This window comes from Lutjanus erythropterus, chromosome 13 (genome assembly GCF_056507025.1).
Source record: "Lutjanus erythropterus isolate fLutEry1 chromosome 13, fLutEry1.hap2, whole genome shotgun sequence".
Classification (NCBI taxonomy): Eukaryota; Metazoa; Chordata; class Actinopteri; order Lutjaniformes; family Lutjanidae; genus Lutjanus; species Lutjanus erythropterus.
In genome coordinates this window covers 8,524,864-8,546,002 of record NC_139329.1, presented here as the reverse complement: position 1 = coordinate 8,546,002, position 21,139 = coordinate 8,524,864, and the positions used below count along the sequence as shown (strand labels likewise).

Below are 21,139 nucleotides of genomic sequence, written 5' to 3'. Positions count from 1 at the left end.
TACTCTCTCAGACAAGAGCACGCATTCTTATATCAGCAAAGGAACTTAAATGAAGTTGCATCAGTCATGTTACATAAAATGGCTTGCAAATGATCTGTAAGGAGTTCTCCAGTAGCTATTGAACACACCACCGGCGTCTATGAGTATTTGAGTGTTATTCAAAACACAGTGTAAGACACTCCTCAAAGTGGTTTGACTGATGCATTAAAATTGAAATAAAAACTGAACTACTATGTCATATTCAGTCAATACTCTGATTGGAAAATGACAGATCATCAAGGTCAGGGTCTCCTTCATGAGAAGGACTCAGGGTCTCAAGGATCCTTCAGTACAATACAGAAAGACACACACACAGTTTCTCAATATAATATGAAACAAACTGTCTAGCAGTTTCTTTTCATTTGTTTTGACAAATCTGTCATTACTGTTATGTTAAAGCTACAGCAAGGAGTCTCAATTTAATACAGATGCCTTTGTATGACTTTCATGAGCAAACAAAACCATTTGTGTAAAGACTGGCTATTTCCATGTATTTGTCCTTGATGCCTGCCACTGGGTTGGATTCTCCCTGTTTACATTTTCCCAGGCAAGTTAAAGTGAGTCTACAGTGATAATGTAGATAGATTTGTTTTTGACATTATATTTTATGTTTATTATGGCAGAAAAACTACAGGTTTTATTTACAGGGCCTTAAAAAATAAACATGTAAAAAGTTTGTTGTGGTAGCTTTAACTGTGTCTTTATTGGTTCAATACATTAAAGAATGGAATGGAAACATTTTATGTGTACAGAACTGCAAAAAATTAAAACATTTTGATAATTTTCATCACAATCAGTCATGGCTTAAAATCTAAGCATGGTCCCTAGAGTGATTCACTTCTGCAATACTGCTGAATACTGCTAAATAGGTAAATCAAATTTCATCTTTAAATTTTGAATTAAAGGCAAACTTTGTGAATCCAGGAGTCACACACTAATTATGCAACACGTCAATATGCCTGAACGACCGAATAACTCGATTGCCAATGATTTCCAAAAAGACTGAAAAGACCAACTACAGGCAGCACTGACCTGTTGTTTGGGTTAAAAAAAGTGTTATGTTATTTACGTACATTTCACACTGGACACAAACTTCGACCATTCATTCATTCATTTTCTGTAACCGCTTAGTCCGTAAGGGTCGCGGGGCTGCTGGAGCCTATCCCAGCTGACATTGGGCGAGAGGCGGGGTACACCCTGGACAAGTCGCCAGTTCATCGCAGGGCTGACACATAGACAGACAACCACTCACACTCACATGCACACCTACGGGCAATTTAGAGTCACCAATTAACCTAGAATGCATGTCTTTGGACTGTGGGAGGAAGCCGGAGAACCCGGAGAGAACCCACGCAGACACGGGGAGAACATGCAAACTCCACACAGAAAGGCCCTGACCCAGTCGGGGAGCTGGGGGATCGAACTCAGGACCTTCTTGCTGTGAGGCGCACAAACTTCAACCTTCTGGGTTAAAGTTCTGTGTCTGTTTGACCCACCACACCTCCTCCATATGTGGACTTCCTCGCTCTGTATATTTCTCCCTCATAATTACTACATTCACTTGGCAGGGGTCCTCAAAGTTTTGATGACTAAGTGCCAATTTAGGGAGCAGCTTATGATTGAGTGCTGCATTTGTGATTGGTATCATAATGGACTTTAACATTAAAAATTCCTTGAACACTAAATTCATCTGTTTGCATGTGTCCCAACAGGTCTGATGCTTGTTAAGGGCATGTAGTTTGATGAAGTAGGCAAGTTTTGTCTTAAATGTAGGCTATTGAAAGAGAAAGTATGGAATGATTAAAATATAATGCATGCATTTCATGTCACATTTTGAGGATGTAGAAAATGTTTCTGTGAGCAGCACTTTGAGAACCCCTGCACTACATGCCCAACAATAAGCATAAAAAGGGTCCCGCAGACAATCAAGGATGGGTTGTAATGACAGGATCAAATAATCATCCATTCATCAAGGTGTTGACATGTAAATCAAGAGGAAAATAGATCTTGGTGAGTTACAAGTTATAGTTCAGTATGTGTACATTGTTCTTAAGGAGAGATTTCACTGGCAGTAGAAGGTGAGGACGTTTTCCTGGTTTCCTCTGACCAACAGGACAGGAGGTCTCAGATCACGCGACAAGACGTCCAGCCACGCCAGATAGAGAGTACTGGGACACACTCCTCTCCTCCCCACCGGCATGGTGCTGTCAGGACATGCACAGAGTCACAGCAAAGGCTAAATAAAGTCAACAGTAACTAATAATCAACGCAAAACATCCACAAGTGATTACCTTTCTAAGGGCAAAGAGGTTGTACTTGGTGTATGTTAATGACAGACAAGCCAAGAATCAAGAGCCATTCAGAGTGGAGGAGTGCAAAGTATTTACTCTGTCACTCCTTCTACTTTGCATTGTCTGCTTTCAAATAAAGCAGCACTCCCTGTAGCTCAAAACCACCATCCCGTGTCAGATGAATCAAGGATGTTATGTTCCATCTCAAGTTGAAGAAAATAAAATTCACCTTGCACAAGGACAAGTTGTTAGAAGTGTGGATGCCTTTTCTGATTGACTTTGATAAGCTAATCAATGTGACAAACTGAGTAAACCTTTTAAATTGAGCCCAGATTTTGTCAATCGAGGGATGAAAGTACTGCTTTCTGTGTTTTTAGTGAATAATTTAGTCTGTGTTCCTTATTGTTTCAATGGTGTCGTACCTGCCTTTTCTGTCTCTTTTTTTTGATTAGTCTTTGATTCTGCTGTGTGCCTCTTTTCTAAATGATGTTTCATCTAGAGGATTTGGGAGTGTGGGGTGGGGAGTGAGGGGATGGAGGGGATTTACTCTGTAAATTTATTAAATATGTGATTTGTACACTTGTTCAAATGTCAGTAAACAGATTCATAGAAAAAAACAAAACTCCCAGGATTAAAAAAAGAAGGATCAGTGTACTCACATAACAACCAGAGCAGCTTCTCTGGAGTAATCCAGCAGGACCTCGTTTAGACGGATCTGACGGAGAGACTGAGTCCCACAGAGGAAGTTCACAATATCAATGAAGGAGGAAGGGGGGAAAAAGCATGTTGTATTATTTCTTTCTCTTTTATTTCATACATTCTGTATCTATATGTGTATGATTCAGATTTACACGGGTGTGTGTGTGTCAGACCTTGGTCTTGTTTCTCTCTAAATCCTGGTCAGTGATCATCCACGGCTCCTCCTGCTGGTGTGGAGGCCCAGAATCAGAGTTCTGTTTGGGGTTTGTCTCGAGCCTGAAGCAACCCAACATATCCTCAAACTGCTGAACACTAGAGCACACAGAGACACGCAGGGGTCATAGGTAACTGCAGAAAATTAGTAATAATGTAAAATAAGTATGGATTAATTCACTGCTTTTTTTCTATTACTTGTTTTTAACTTTATTTGGCAACCTAAATGCTGAGGTTTTCACCCCTGTTATTTCTGATTTGCATTAATTAAAAATATGCATAATTTAAACACAAGACTGAAGTAATGAAGATCTGAAGCAGGAAACTTTTTCATGTGAGGGCCTCAAAATCAGGTGATATAGGAGCCCTTATGATGTGATGCACCATGACAGATCTTTTTCCTGGTTGTTCAAGATTCAGTTAATTCTCATACGTTAAACTTGGCTGTCAAACCTTCCAGGCTGGGGGTTCTGGTAGATTTCAGGAAGAACTTCGACCTCATGGAAACCAAGACGGAACTTCTTGATCAGTGCCAGCACCCTGTGAAGAGAATGTAAATCCATGGTGTGTAAAAGATTAAAAAAATCACAGAATCTGATGGTTAAACTACAGCAATATTAACTTTTTCAGGTGATAGTATAGTGGCGATGTGTGTGCAGCTTGTTTCTGACACCCCAAAATGGCCAATCTTGTGTTATTGCACATTTACTGGAGTCGTCATTGTTTTTAGTTACACTTGATTCAGCGCTACACACACACACACACACACACACACACACACACACACACACACACACACACACACACAGTAATCTGAATGATAGGGATGTAATGCGAGCTCTTACTCCTTTCTCTGCTCCTCCTTCCTGTCTGTTTCTCCTCCCACAAACACTCGGACCTTACATCTGGCCCAGCGCTTCCTCCGAGTCAGCAGGTAGGGCAGCAGCAGGGTCAGACCTGGCAAACCACACACACACACACACACACACACACACACACACACACACACACACACACACACACACACACACACACACACACACACACACAGAGTTCTGAATTCAAAACTTTACTGAAGTTAACATTATACAGTGGAAGTATGTTTTGGAATTAATATCACAGCTGCATTAATGTGTATCAGCTGCTGTAGATGCTTAAGGTTGAGCTCATTTTAACTTCTGTATATACTGCTGGGTAGTTTCATCTACAACTAGTGTGGCCAAACTGCAGCCCAGATATTAATAATTAGTGTTGGGCATACAGTATGTATATTTGAATCTTACTGACCGATAAACAAGCAACCATTGTTTACCACTTGTATATTTCGTTGAGGATATCTGAAAAACTGCAGGTTGTCCGTACTGGTGCCGTACAGGCCACGGTGTCTGCTAAGGAGAGAGCAACAGGAGGGGACGTGTGCCAGGCAACGCATTAGGGGAGGAGGGGACAAAGTTTAATTTAACTCGTAAAAATAAAATCATAAAAATGAGAAAAGGCTATAGCCTGACTCGCTTTGTTTTTCTGTACATGGCCCACAATCAAAAAAGTCTGGCAGTCCCTGGTCTACAGCAATGCACCATATTCTATGAGAACATTAAGTGTGTTGTAGCATCACTGCCCTGTGAGAACCAGGTATCTCTAAAGAATCAGTTTTTCAGAAAAACAGCCCTTTGTTAAGCTTTGTGACAATGCATTTTCCAGCTGATCCAAAGGGTTTTTACAAAGTTAATTTAGCCTAAGGATTAGGAGAATTTTCTCAACCCATAAAGCAGCGCTTCATCCTTTATTTTATTACAAACTTCCACAATCTTATAATAAATGTACTTAAATACATTTACTCAGGAAACATGTCAATATTCTTGATGGAAGCAAAGAAAGTGATAGATGAATGAACAGATGATCAGACCTCCATCATCAGACAGCCAGTACACATCGATGGTCTTCTTTCCTTGTTTTTTCTGGAACACTGAGCTTGACTGAGGCTCTACTTCAATAGAGACAGTAGCTGCAAACAATTTGAGTACAAAGAAAAATAGCTATTTTTAATTAGATAATTTTTTTTAGAATTCAAGGGCAACTCAGGCCAAGTTTATTCAACATTTGTTTTAAAAACTGGCAAGACATGTTAAAGAAATAAATCCTAATGGTATGATCATATATATACATACAAGTAGTGCTTGTTTGAATGCGGGGAGGTGCAGAGATGGTGTTGATACTTTCTGGTCCTCCATCAAATCCCGGATTAACTGAAATAAAAAATAGAGGAATTCAGTATATTTATATGGATTCACTTGAAGTGAGTAATTCAAATAATGATGGCTGAGTGTGGACAGCTCCTCCCATCATGCCCCTTGTTAACTCCAAACAAAATGCTACATAGATCAATAGTGCAGCTGCAGCAGCAGTTAATTCGTTTATGTTGTGAAATTAATTTAGCTCAGTGCACTCTACTCTAATTTGAAATAAGGCTCTCACCATGTGATTGAGACGGATGAGAAACGTCCAGTCCCTCCCTCATCCTCAGCACACACACACCGTACTGCAGGTCAAATGCATCACTGAAACACATGTTGGTGTAATGTTGAATTTTGACACTGGACAGCTTTCAGAGCTTATAACAGTAGTTCAAAGGAAAACACTCAGGATTAGGTTTATTAAAGGTTTAGTTTGGATTTTTTTTTAAGTATATCAGTGAACTACTTACAGTAGATGGCTGTTGCCATGCTCTCAGAAAGGCAGAGAAATTTTAGCCCCCTAAAAAAGGCCCACCTAAAAAAAAAAAATTAATATGAGTTCACCTAAGTGTACACTATATTTAGAATATTTTTTCACCACTTTACCTTACAATCAGACAAACTTTTCCAATTAAAAAACACAGTTACAAATATGGCTCTCTCCAGAGGAACCAGACTCTTTTGGCAAAAAGGTGATTTTACCTCATAGAACACAGGAGTTTCTGGTCTACCACTGCTTTGATTGGTTAATTTGTTTGTGTTATTATGTGACTTTGGTATTTTATATGGTTAGATCAGATTCACCAAAGTCACAAAATGACACAAACAAATTTATTGAGGCAGCGGTAGTACAGCAACTCCCATGTTCTGCAAGGTAAAGTTGCTCTTTTTTTGTCAAAGGAGTCTGGTTGCTTGGGAGAGAGATATATTGAAAATGTTCTAAAAATAGCGTACACTTGAACTGATATTGGCTGATAATGTATAAAATACATTTTGTGGCTGACCTTTTCCACAACAGTACCTTACTTAACTTCCTACATGGGCACACCTGCATTGACCACCATCTACTGTAGGTAACACACTGACTACAGATGACCACCTCATACAACCCAAACTGTTCTCTTAAATCCCACTCTACTCACTGCAGTATTCCTATATAGTTGTGTGCAGCCTGAGGTGTGTCACTGCGCCAGTCTGCCTTGAAGCCCATCAACAGAACGTTTGGCTTCATACGACCCAAACCTGCCCCCTGGTGGACAGTTAACAAAATGAGACGAAGAAGACAGAAGTCAGGCCTGTCTCACACAAAGCAAGTCGACTTCCTCAGGCTCTCTTTGAGGTGTCTGGCTTCACCACACACTTCAACACTGACAAACCTGGATAACTGACAGCATTAGAACATGAAAAGAAGTGACAGAAACATGAAAAGTTTTTATTGTTTTGGAGTCTTTAATACTCTAGCATTTTATCATGTTAAGCGGCTGGAATTGTGGTTTTGTTTTCCATTTTTATACTATACTATTGTGTGTGTTATCACTTAAGATTATACATTAAAAGTCATGCCATTTGTGCTGTTGGGAGCTTATTTGCAGTGTGCAGATATTTTTTAAAGAAAAGGGTATAGTCCTGCTTGTCACTGGGGCACACTATGATGATATATTATATTTATATGTTGTTTAAATATGTGATTGAGTTTACAAAACGTTTTCTATTCACAAAGCCACCTCATAAAATTCAGTCTTCTAAAGGACCTACTTGTTGAAGAGGTAATTTGTTAGTACCATTGAAGAAAACACCTTTACTGCATTTACAGCATAAATTATTACCAACGCAAAGCAAAGTCTCTTTATTGTTTTTTAATAAGGCTGAGCAATTTTGTATCTAATCTAATTGTGATTATTTTGACTGAAATTGCAATTGCAATATGACAGAGGTAATGATCATTTTTACATCATATTTTTTATTTTTACTGAAAAACATGTTAAAATTACTATGGTGTGATTTTATGTAGGAATCTTTACCAAATGAAGACGTTTTTATGAAGTCTGTAGAATCTGATTTGTAGGATGGGACATTTCTGCCTCATGAGAATCATTAATTTAAAAGATTTTTGACACACATTTTGCCTTTAACAAATATTGCACCTCCTGTGATTTGAAAATTGGAGAAAGCCATATTGAGATTTCAATTAAATTTCAATTAACTGTGCAGCCCTAGTCTCTAGTGATGCAGCTCTTCTTTGTTGTACTTGTCACATTAACGTGAATACAGAACTTTGTCCCATCTAAGATCCTGTGGGAGTGATGACTCAATTTTTTCGTGACAGCTGGTTGCACAGGAGGGGATTCTTTCCACTCTTTTGATCTGTAATCCTGAACAAAATGTGCTCCTTGTAGTTTTGGCCTAATTTCCATGACAACTGAACTCAGTGTGAACTTGAGCGTTCTTTCTGTGGTTGAGGGTTAAAACTGGGGTAGAAAGTTTTTTTTTGCATCAGGGAAAAGTTCTATAATAATTGTTAATTGTCCAGTGTGTAAGATTTGGGGGGGGGGGGGGGGGGGGGGGGGGTTATTGACAAAATATGGCAGAGATTGAATATAATATTCAATCATTCTACAGTAGCCCAGAATGGACAAAGGAAACCACCTGGGGATGAGACTCAGCAATCAGCTGCCTTTCCCCAGACTCTCTTATCAGACCTTTAACCCCATAGAAAGAGGACTTTGTTAGACAGGCTCCGGCAAAGTTCAGCTGATGGAGACAGTTCATGAGGACAGAAGAGAAGAGACGAGGTGTAACTCTGACCTGCAGCAGCATGTTAACTCCTGATCGTAGCTCAGAGGCCACCACACCTCTGTAGAACGACTTCACCTTCCGTTTGTTCAACCAGGTGACATGACTGTCGCTGCTCGCCTTTTCCACTGCTGATGGGGACGGATCAGCCTGACAAATACATGGTGGAATGAATAATGAGTTCGATCTGACAGCTCTTATATTCAAACATTTAAAATAATGTTTGTGATTGTGTGTTTACTGGGTCAAAAATGAACCCAAAGATATGGGTGATGTGTGCTTGTGCGTGTTGAGTTGTGCTCACAGTGACTACATTGGCACACATCATGAGACTGAAACTCTTTGTGAAACAGGTGACGAGATCCACCAGAGCTGGACGACTGCTGGGTGGACCTGTTAGCACCAAACACTGAGGTCTGAAAGGTGAGCAAAGTCACAGTTAGATGTTGAGCTTTTTAGTCCAGACCTCCTGCAGACACATCTACACCTTCGCTGATCTTTATGAAACTGCATTGTCTCTCTGACCTGTTCGTTACTGACCTGTAGTTTTTGACATGATCCTCCACATTGTTCAGGCCCACACACTGGTTCAGAGCAATGTTGTAGGAGCCTGCCTGCACTGAGGAGCCCCAGTTTACCGCTAACCACAGAGGAGAGCAGCAGAGTTAGGATGGAGCAGAGGAGGACAGCTGTTTGGTGTATGACATTACACTGTACTGTGGTTTGTCTGTATTTCTGACTGTGTGTGTGTGTGTGTGTGTGTGTGTGTGTGTGTGTGTGTGTGTGTGTGTGTGTGTGTGTGCGTGTGTGAGAGAGAGAGAGAGAGTTTACCAGGCTTCTTGTAGAGTGTGTATCCCAAAAGGAGGAGTACAACACCAAACGCAATGAGAGCCGCCCACCAAGTCAGCAGGAACATGATGACCACACAACATACAGCGCCCAGCAATGACAGCCACTGACTGTAGAACCTGAAGGACGGACGCCAACCTGGAGACACACACACACACACACACACACACACACACACACACATCACAGCATATACACACAAAGGTCTGCACATTTCCCCTAACAACCAGGAATACTGCTTTCTCAGAATTTCTTCTACATTTGACCTCTAAGCCTGTATTTAATCAATGATGATGACTCATTAATCCCATTTGTCCATTAAAGGACCAGTGTGTAGGATTTAGTGGCATCCGGTGGTGAGCTTGCACACTGCAAACACCTTGTCTCACCCTCCCCTTCTAAGTGTGTAGGAGAAACATGAAAGGTTGTATATCTAGAGCCAGTGTTTGGTTTGTCTGGGCTAATGTAGAAACATGGCGGTTCAACATGGCGGCCTCTGTGGAAGGGTACCCCCCTCTGTTGATATAAAGACCTTAGGTAAAAAAAAAACCCACAACAATTCTTATTTTCAGATTATTATAGCCCATAGATGGAGACTAGAGGTAGACATGAGAATAGATTTTTACTCCTGTCCCATCCCACTCTCATAAAAACACCCACCCCATCCTGTCTCAATCCCATGACAGAGTAAAAAAAATCCTGTCCCGTCCCAGTTCCAGAAGAATCCTGTCAATCCCCTGTCTACACACAACATTATATATATTTTTATATAAAAAAAACCCCTGACCTATTACTATCATCACTACTCTCACCAGCTCCCACTGACTTTTTTTTTGTGTCCCTTCCTCCTCCCTTAATGAATACTGAAATTGACTCCCACCCTGTGGAAATGGGATTTCCGAAAAAATGTCAGACTCTAATGAGGACTGCAGTCTGCCACTTGAACTCACCACAGACACAGACTTAACTTGAACTCATTCTCAAACGTCTTGAGACTCAACTAGGAATTGAGATTTAGGACTTGTGAACAATCTTTATTTTATTTTTTTGGCACATTAACATTAAAGAAATGATGAACTGGATGTTATTCCCTTCTTTATTATCATGCTTAACCTTACAGATCTTGTGCATACAGCCACAGATGACTGCAAGTCACAGCAGCAACACATGATGAGCACATCTGCAGCTGCTGCACAGCTTGTCATAACCTCTATAATACCTTTACACAAGGCCCAAACAAAAGAACTGCTAAATGCAATGTGTGCAGTGATAAAGGATGCTGGACTGACCACATTTAACTTGATCAGGCACCTAACTTTGGCTCCTGGCCAACTGTAAAGACAAATGTGTTGTTTCTGAGTTTTTTTTTACCTGGTGAGTTGGTGATCGAGGCATGGAAGCAGCTGAAGTTGATCAGAGCATAGGAGCAGAGGTAGAAGTTGGAGATGATGGGAGCGATGGTGTTCAACTCGGCTAGTGGAGGAAAAGAACAGAGGGGGAACTATGGTTCATTTGTTTTTAAAGTTATAATCCTTCAGACTTGAATGAAGTGAAACCTAAAGAAGGTCCACAATTCCATTCCAACTATAATAAGTCCTACTGATCATCTTAAAAGCCTCACCAATGAGAATGAAGCAGACAGCGATGATGTATGTCAATAGGTAGCTTCTGAGTGGTTCATCGTTCTTGCCGTAACCTTTGCCAAAGGGGCCGATGAAAGGGTAGAGTTTGTCCTTACATAGACACTACCAGAAAAAAAGGAAGGAGAGACAGAAAAATAACAATGTCTTTGTCACAACAGAGAATATAAGAAAAAAAAAAGGTATTTAAATTCTTTACTTACACAGTGTAGTGAGACATCCACTTTACAAGCTGCACGTCTGTTCACTTCCTGTCAATGCTATAGTAATGTTACCTTCACCTACAAACTTAATTTAAGTTAATTATGTCACTTTTCTCAGTTACCTTAGTATTGTTAATCATATTTACTGTTCCTTTTGTAAAGATTTGAGCAACTTTAACTAGGTAAGTATCATCATCTTGACTCAAATTCGACAGAAACAAAATAAAACTCTTAGCTTGTCTCTCCACTGCTCCAACAATCACTTCCAATATTTGATACTACTACTACTACTACTACTACTACTACTACTACTACTATTACTACTACTACTACTACTACTACTACTACTACTACTGATAATAATAATAATAATAATAATAATAATAATAATAACTGTATTTATATAGCACTTTTCTTAACAAGGTTGTAAACTGCTTTACAGCACGTGAACAATAAAACAATAAAAACAGCCAAAACAAAGAAACAGCAAGTCAAACAGCACAAATAAGAACAAACACTGATAAAACAATACAGAAAGAAAGAAGGAAACCATAAAATTGGTCGACAAGGTTAAAATGTCTAGAACAGACTAATAAAATCAAATTCACTTTGATTAAAAATTCACAAATACTTTCCTATAAGAGACGGTTTTAATCAAGGACGTAAAAGAAGCAAATGAAGTAGCTTGTCTGATTTCTATGGGGAAACCGTTCCACAGTCTGGAGGCTCTTTTCTTTTTGTGCCTGTTCAAATTCGAGTGGCAGCACTTTGTACCAGCTGTAGATGATGGAGAAAACTCTGGTTGATGCCAGCATGAAGTGCAGTGCAGTGATCTAATCGTGAAAAAATAAAAGTATGGATAATCTTACACCTAACATGAATTAAGGGTTTATTGTGACCAACTCAGAGCAGGTGATTGTTGAAAGACCAGCCAAGCAGTTATTGTTGAATTTTTTTTTGTTTCTGTTGATTTTGAATGAAGACGATGATGCCAGTCAGCTAACTAACGTGCTAATGGTTAGAATATCTAAGACAGTCATTCCCAGAGACTGGGTTGTGACCGCCAGGTGGGTCATAGGAGATTTTATTTGGGTTGCTGAAAAAAAGACTACCAAAGAAATTTCCACAAATTTAAGATTTATATCTGCAGTACACCTTTTATAACGCAATTAAAATGTGTATGTTGTTTTACTGATGAGAGAAAATAAAAATAATAAGATGGCCTGTTGACTCAGCCTGAATGCATTTATTTCTTATCCATAAAATGTATGTTTTCAATAATGCAACAGGACAATAAAGCGATTCCTAAGATTTATTGATAAGGCCTGTTGCAATTGTTTTTTTTAAACTGAGGGTCCCCTTAAAAAAACTTTTGTGGAACACTGAGGTGATTATGATAATGCTTAAAACACTATATACAAAAAAAGGTAAATAAAATTAACAATATGTACCAAGCTAAGTATAAAAAGTGAAGTAACTAACTTGGATGAATAAATTAATGAAGGTAATGATATCATAGCATTGACAGGAAGTAAACAGATGTGCAGCGTATAAAAGGGATATATGTCACACTACATTCTGCAAGTAGTGAACAGGCACAGGAAGATATTAAAGATTTCACTTAAGTATTAAAATAACTAAAATATGAACACAATATAGCATCTTGTGTGTGTGAGTTTGTGTGCGTACCTGGAAGACTTTGGGAGCAGACACCAGGCAGGCCAGAGCAGAGGACAGTGTTGCTCCAAATATACCAGCAGTGATGAGAGGGGCGAAGGCTGACACCATGCTCATCGACTACAGACAGAAATGTTCTGTTTATTTGTTATGTTCATCTCTCTCAGCAGGGGAGAAACAGTCTGTTTGTTTGCACAGTGACCTATGGTTCATGTTCATGTCCCCTAATACAAAGGGAAACCAGATCATTTATGCAGAAAGACAGTAGTGCTGGATTGTTGCTCTCACTGTGTTTTTTGTTTGTTTGTTTTTGTTTGTTTGTTTGTTTTTGTGTGTGTTTTCTGCTTCTGGCAATGAAAGAAAAGAAAAATACATGTATTTGACTGGACTGCAGTTAAGACAGCTTTATGCTTTGGCGGCCCCAAGTGGCAGGAGGAGGTACATTTTTCAGGGTTACAAAATTCATTACTCAGAAATGATATAAGGGGTTGTTTGTGTTTTGCAGCCTTGCTTGGTGATTGAAAACAATGTCCGACAGGGCGCCCCCATTGAGGAACAGAAAGCAGTATAAAGGCGCATTTCACGCATTTCTGTGTCTTGTGAGTGAGTGAGTTTTTGCTGACCTGATAGTAGTTGCTGATGCCGTAGGTGCATGTGTTATTGTTGATGCACTCGGTGAAGTCCCATCCATAATGACAAGCTAAACCGACACAGTCCTCGCTCGATGAGGACAGTGACAGAGTGTCGTTCAACAGGCCAGAGGCATCCCGCACCACACAGGCTCCTGGGAGGAAACAAGCACACATGGACACGAGCATTCAGGAATAAATGTACATATGCATAAACACAAGATAATTCAAACAATAAATAAACAGATAAATAAATAAATCCTGAATATGATTATATGTTATCCTGACAATTTTTGATGTAAACATGGTTATTTATTTAGAACATTTAGTCTATTTTCTATTCTGTCCTTTAGCTTGTATCATCTCTATTCTTTTCTCTTTATTTGATTCAGTAGCACAAAATAGATGACAAGTTCTTTCCCAGTTTTTGTTGTCCTTTTTTTGTAACATATTCCATCATATTCCACCTAAATCTGCATATCTTGTGACTCTGTGGTGCTGACTCCCAATTTTCAAGTGTATAAAATTAAGTCTGCACACCAGAAGTTGCTCCTTAAGGAGGAAGTGTGCCAGACTTAATTTTATACTTCTGTATATGTTTTTCTGGCCAGCACCCGGTGCAATGCCTTTGGATATGCATGCTACTTTTTGAATCTTTGACTTGCAATTTTCCCCTGCTGGGCGTAGGGCAGCCAAGAAGCTGACAGGTTAACCTGCACTTGACCCATGTGAGTAAAGTTTGACTGACAACAAATACAGTCCTGTGATCACAGCCTTCCCTGCTTGGATAGGCATCGGAAAAGACCCAGCTTTTAGAGCACCATCTGTTCTGCAGTGTTTTGAATTTTGAAAACTAGAGCCAGTAAAAATGTGGGACACGGTCTATGTGGGATGTGGGACAAGTAATAAAAATACTGTGCAGTCCCACATAAAGTAGGACACCTGGTCACCGTAATGGATGGCATTTCAGCAGACTAGTTTCCAACATGGCTACTATCTGTTTGACAGCCATACTGTAGTAATAACAGCATATCCACATTGAATTTCTATTCAAACGTTTAAATTCAATTCAGTTAAATACACTGTATTATAGTTGTACAATGAAACTATTATTTAAAAATGCACAAGTGATTGTAAAAGTTATGTGTGAAATTATGAGGTAATTTCAAGGTAATATTGTTTTATTCTTTGTAAGCATAGTGGATATAGTTCAAAGGTATGTATAACATTTCAAAATGAAAATGATTAAATACAAGTAGGCCTATGCTATATATCTTTCCAATAATATTCAAACAGAGAAATATGCAGTTTTATTCAAGACAATTGTGCGTTTAATTTGGTCATCTGTCATATCCCCTTTACCCTGTCTAGTTGCTATAACTGGGGAAAAATGGGAAACATCAGATGATACGTCAGAGAATGAGGAAGGAAGTCAGAAAATGTTACTAAAAGTTATGCCCATAAAACTTCAATATGTTAACCTACCTTGTCCGAGAACATGATTTCTCCCGAGTCATGTCTCATAGATTTTTTATTGATGGTTTTGGTTGCTTAATGAAGACAACAACTCCCATGCTCCCATGCTACTTCACAAAGTCATCAAACTTTCTTTTGTTTTTATTGTTTTGACGGAGAGATAAAATATACACCAAGGTAGTCATTAGTCCAAAATAACATCAAATGGAGATTCAAAGACCAACTCACTATATGGGTATAAAGCAGTCTAAATACAGGTTTAGTGGGCAGTGTGGACATACAGTACCAGTGGTAGCAGTGATGATGATGTAGGAGACGGTGGTCCAGAATATTGCCATTAGTGTCCCTCTGGGAATGGCCACTGTTGGATCCTGGGAAGACAAGGACAAAAGAAAGAAACATAAGGCTTTTTAAAGTACAGTTGAGTTATAAATTGCCATGTTCATGTCAATAAAAAATTGTGTGTATGTATGTGGACAGTGAGACAAGCAGACAGTTTTATGTACCACTGAGAGTGGTAGAGAAGAAGAGAACTAGGTCTGCAGAAATAAAGAACCTAACTTGGTGTACCTTGAGATCTCCAGAGATGTTAGCTCCTGCCAGGATGCCCGTGGCAGAGGGGAAGAAAATGGAGAACATGCCAAAGAAGCTGCCCTCTTGCCCCCGCCAGTTGGGCACAAAATTGGCTGCAAAAATGTCCGCTGTTGAAGGAGAAAGAGCTCACTGGCCTTCATAAAAAAAAAAGATTTTCAACAAAAAACTTTATATGACACTGCAGTCATATCAAAATGGTTCTTATTTATCATTTGTTACAAAGATTGGTGATCCTTTATTTGTGTAAAAACCACCACACACACAATAGCCTCACTCTATAATGAAACAGGAACATGTGGCATTCAAGCATCTCTGATATATTACTCTGGGCTGGGACTGAATAGTCACCTTTGTAGCTGAAGAAACCCTTGGCTTGTTTCTGTGGTGAAGCCGGGATGATCGTTCCAACAATGTAATTGGCAAATGACACCATGATGACCAGGAAGAACAGAATCTGGGCCTGTTGAACACAGAATATAAGGTATGGAACATATGGATGCAGAAAGACAACAATTAGCTTGTTTCTTGCTTACAGTCTGTATGCTAACCTGAGCAAACGGCTCTGGCTTTTATATTATAGATAGATTATAGATACAGCAGTGAAGCGTTCAGGCCTCAGATAAATCTTTTTATGTATATCTCAAAATAATTCCAACCACTTGTTAACCATAATGCAATCCTGAAATACACTGGCTGTTGTCTGATGATGATTTAACCTCTAGTAGTTTTATGGCTTCCAGTACAGCCAGTGGATATTTGGGCCAACACTTACAGGATTTGGTCATTGTTTGTAGTCCGATTAGCAATTTAAGACACAAGAATGGAGTTATAGTTGAGAAATGACGTCTATGACTGTACTGTTTCACAAGTATCCAGTTTCATGTGAATGCAGATCAATTTTAAAAAAAGCTAATAAAAAGCTTAATCATTGTCAGGTGTATTTCAGCCAGTACTGTTCTGCCTCTTTTGCCCTCTACACAGACCTGCATACAACCAAAGCCTGCTCAAAAGTGATTGGTTAATGCTAGTTTGACTGCAAACAGAAACAAGAATGCTTCTCACAGAGTATACAGATACTTTTCAAGTCTTACCAGAAACCATGCTCTGCCAGTTTCTCTTTAGTTGTAACTAAACCACCCCACCATGAGGGGCCACCCTAAAGACTTTGGATTGGTTCAGGAAGGGAGTTTTATTTTTTTTAACTCTCAAATTATTTCCACCCAGTTCTAGCAAAGCAAGCTGGGAGACTGTCCTTAGTCTCTATTGAGCAACGTCTTAAGAGACTCACTTGTCAGTCTACTTGCCTACTTAACTACAATGGCACTTTACCATGTTGTCATATGTTTGGTTGAGCTAACCTTTGACTCCCACGCCATGCCAGCCATTGAGATACCTAGCAGGCACGTGACAGTGATGATGCCAATGATGCGGATGTCATTGATTTGGTCCACCATAACAGCTCCATTTTCCTTGAGGTAGAAAAGTTCAGAGAGATTTCAAGTTTGTATAAAATCTGTGTTTGTTGGATTGTGTCATAATCATTAAAGCTGCTTCACTTGCACAGCATCCTACTTACACGCATGAGGTCTGTCACTGTCTCGGCAAAGCCCACGGTGTGCATGGCCACAGCTACAGCATTGGCAAATGCAAATATCAGTCCGATGGACCCACCCAGCTCTGGGCCGAGGCTGCGACTGATCAGGAAGTAGGTCCCACCTGAAGACCAAATCATGTTAGGAATGACTGGCAATAAAATATGTCAGATACAGTCTATATGTGATTCATTTACTAAGTAGGTTGTTGCATGTTGCACTGAGCAAACAGACCTCCTTTGACCTTTCCGTTGGTAGCTATGGCTGATGTCGAGAGGCCAGTGATTCCAGTTATGCAAGAGGATAACAGGATAATCACCCAGGTGAGACCTGACAGGAAGGCACAAGGAGAAAGAGAATGACGGAACTACATAAAAATATGTTGCATGTACTAAGGATTTGAATGGAGTTAAGTTTTGTTGGACATACCTATACCAGCTTGAGCAGTGATCCAAGGCAGCCTCAGGTACAAGATCACTCCCCAGATATTTAACATGCAGCGGATCTACGAAAAGACAGTGATTCAATTGAACAATTCCCTTTTACAGTTTAAGTCCAATGTCCGATGTTCAGCGCCAATGCTGGAAGTAGTGATCCATTCATGTAGTGTGATTGAAAAGTAATGCTGTGGAGGTAAGGGTGGTAGATGAACAAAAGCGTCACTGAACATTATCCAGAGTAAATTGTCCAATATCAGTGTTATTGCATCTGAATAAGCTAATGTACAATATTCAGCTGATGTTAGACTTCCATCAAAATTGGTCAGAATCAAGTGTGATGCATAGATGTTTTTAATAGATAGTATGTTAATCACGTATGATGCAGTAAGGAAGCAGTAAGACAAGATCTGAGGCAAATTAAAGGTCCAGTGTGAAAGATTTATGGGGATTTATTGGCAGAATATGGCACAAATAGAATACAATAATTACTGGCCTTCAACTTGTGGGTCTGTGTTTCTGTGTTTTAATCCCACTTCCAGTTGATTTCTGACCATTCACTCCTGCACAATAGTTCCATTGATTGTGTGTGTTCTCCCATCCCACAGGGAAAACAATTTTTCTGTTGTATTAATAAAGAGGTGCATACATATTGGAAATAATGAGGTGAAATTAAGTTCAAAGGAATTACATTCATTCTAATTACAGTTATACAATTAAATGGACTATAAAATGTATGTGTTCATGTCTACTAACTATACAAGGATATTGTACATTTGAAGTTAACAGGTTTGTATACTTTTATAAAAATATACAGGGAGGGAGAGGATAAAATGAACTACTTGCACACTATTGGAACATCTAATTTATTGATCCAGAGAGGTGGAGGAGCTGCTGTTTGCACCACACATCATAATGATGCAACACAGTGTAAGAGGAGGTGACGACTGGCATAGGATTTGAAGAGGGTCTGAAAAGTTGCTGAAACTGACAAGAAAAAGATGCTAAGCTGGTTAAATCCTGGGACCCGCTGTTTATTTTTTAGCTGTCTGTTCCTGCGAGATTTACATTGAGTCCTGCAGGAACCTGTGGGATCCTAATCCCAGTGCAGCCCTCTAGCAGGAACTACCGCAAAAGCGGTTTTGAGTACTTTTTCAGGTGTTAATGTCTGTGGACAGATTGTGTTTTCAATTTGCAAGCTCACCACCACTAAATCCCACACACTGGTCCTGTAAATTAAAATTGACAGAGTGATGGGGCAGCTGGGACTCACAAATATGTACCAAAATTCATGCTGCTCCAACCTTACCTACCATGACTCCTTGCACCCAGCCAAAGCGAGTAGGTTCAGGTGGTGGCTCCTTCTGCTCCTCCTCGTCTTCCCCGGAGCTGTCTCCTCCTTCCATGTGTCCACCTGCTGTATCCTCATACAAGGGAGGTCTGGAGTCATCCTAGTTGTGGAAAGCCAAGTCAAAATCAAAAATCACCCATCGCCAATTGATCTCAAAGTGCTTTACAATCAGCCTACAACCCCCTTTAAGGATTTCATGGTGTTTCAAGAAAATTACCTGCTGCAAATGTTAGAAAAGTGGTTCCCTAATGTTGTGCCATGGGATTGGGACAACAATGCAATATACATAAAGTTATGGATGAATTTTTAATTTACTGTATTCATAGTTTACATTCACTCATTTTTCACTACAATGTTACATTCTATGCACTTAAAAAACTCCTTTAAATCCTTCCTTCAAAGCGAACCACAGTTTTTGCTGTTCATGCAGTTGCCAAAGACTAGAAATTATTACAGTGACTGTCTCTCAGTCTCAGTGACTGTGCTGCTGCTTTGATGTAATTTTACAAAGCTGTGGATGAAAAATGAATTCTTGAAATATTTTGTTAGGCGATGAGTAATTCAGCTGTCAAATTTCATTTTGCACTAGTAAATAAAAATCAACATTTACAGACTGATGCAAGTGATAAGTGTTATAGAGACTATTTTGCAGGGGTATGAACACAGGTGTGACTATGCAGCCTTGTCTTTTGGTGTGCTTTGAGCACAAAAAGTTTGGACAAAAATCAAAGATCATTCACACAAAAATGACCATGTAGACCTTTTTTAAATAGCTTCTTTTTTTTTTTTACACAACTAACATTTTTGGTAATTTCAATAGAGATAAGAACCAGACTAGCTGATAAAGCGGATGCTCCTACCTCAGGGCTTGCGTGGAGCTGGTACAGAGATGGTCTGAAGCGCCTCCGTCTGCCCCACACCTCTGTGTTGGCATAGAAGTCATAGTGTGGCGGAGAATCCAGAGTCTCATAGCCGGTTAGACCATCACATCCATGGGTTACTTCGCTGCTCCCATCACCATAACACTGATAGTAACCAGAACCATCGTACCCTCCAGGCGTTGCCGTCCCATTGGCTACTGACAAAGGAAGTTTGGGTCTGTATGCAGCCAGGTGAGCACTGTCACTGGCGACTGGTAACTCCATTTAGAAGAAATTTCTGTATTTAAGTGGACTGTGACCACTAAGACACCTGAGACCGTCACTTTCTAGGCGAGGTGTTTGAACAAAATGTTTTTCTTCAGGAGCTGATTTGTCCTACACAAGTCAGTCAGTCAAGGTGATGGAGCCATTCTGCAGTTTGGGGTGTATGACGGAGGCTTTGTTGTGAGGGCAGGTTTTATATTTGACCTCAACCAAGCAGGAAGAGCCCTAGGCCATGTAACAAGGCTGGTTCAGTAAGCAGTCAAAAAAGACTCATTACAAAAACTATTAAACATGACATGGACAATTTGACACAACAGGGTCAACCAGCAAAAATCCTTCTGGGCTGAAGTTACCCAGGAAATACACAGTTCAACACTTAAAAAATACGGATTTATAAAAAAGACCCCCTAGAGATTCAATATTTTCTTTTCACTAAAGCTCAAATAATGCAGAATTGACATAGATGTGTCTTTGTTGTTGTATTTTTCTGTGGAGCAGTTTGTGCAAAGGTACATTTTGTTTCAGGTCATCTAATCAGAATTATTAATCATTAATCTCCTGGGGGGATTTTTAGTTAGAATGTAAGTTGTAAACAGCATCATTACACACAGATTGACATGAAAGATAACCTTGACTGAGACAGCACAAGGGCAACAATGTTCGTGTGAAGGAAAGAGGTTAGAAGGATCAGTGTGAAGGATTTAGTGGCATCTAGTGGCGAGCTTGCAGTTTGCAAGTGCCTCATCTCACCCTCCCCTTCTAAGCATGTTGGAGAACTACGGTGGCCCCAAAACTCACGAAAAATGTGAAATGCCCTATGCAGACTCTATCTTTAGTTTGTCCTTATACTTGATTCTTATTTTCAGGTGATTATACACCCGTGAAAATGTATTATATTCAATTTCTGCAATTTTCTGCCAATAAAGCCCCATAAATCTTACACACTGAATCTTTAAATGACATTACACTCATGGCTTATTTAATTTTATTATCATTTAGTTTGGAGTTTAGGTGGCAGTGTATTGTATCTCCTTGTGAGAAAATTTTCTTGTTTGAATATTTGGAATAATCAGAGTTGCATTATATAACAAGAAAAACAATTGAAAAGATAGAAAGATTGAATATGTTCTCATAAGAAGAAATTTTTCTTCTTGTGCCTTTAGCTGAATGGATACTGCAGCTGACAGCTACAAGAAGTCCCTCTTGAGCTCTAACCAAGCATGAGTGGTACACTAGTCAGCAGAAAATATAACATAAAAAGTAAGATCAAAAAATTA

General features: G+C 39.5%; 1 protein-coding gene across 1 annotated transcript; it reads right to left on the bottom strand.

The window, feature by feature from the left end:
* Positions 1-2,088: 2,088 nt before the first annotated feature.
* Positions 2,089-20,007, bottom strand: slc12a3 (solute carrier family 12 member 3). The gene is made up of 26 exons (XM_084735046.1): positions 19,578-20,007; positions 18,680-18,817; positions 17,359-17,434; positions 17,164-17,259; positions 16,914-17,053; positions 16,696-16,806; positions 15,686-15,797; positions 15,314-15,444; positions 15,030-15,114; positions 13,262-13,422; positions 12,651-12,758; positions 10,740-10,863; positions 10,490-10,591; positions 9,101-9,256; positions 8,810-8,909; positions 8,574-8,685; positions 8,282-8,419; positions 6,619-6,725; positions 5,718-5,800; positions 5,411-5,488; positions 5,149-5,247; positions 4,088-4,199; positions 3,696-3,782; positions 3,203-3,341; positions 2,990-3,057; positions 2,089-2,243 (listed from the first exon to the last, which is right to left on the bottom strand). The coding sequence occupies exons 1-26, from the start codon at positions 19,860-19,862 to the stop codon at positions 2,102-2,104; spliced, it is 3,090 nt and encodes a 1,029-aa protein (XP_084591172.1). The 5' UTR covers positions 19,863-20,007; the 3' UTR covers positions 2,089-2,101.
* Between the last annotated feature and the right edge of the window lie 1,132 nt (positions 20,008-21,139).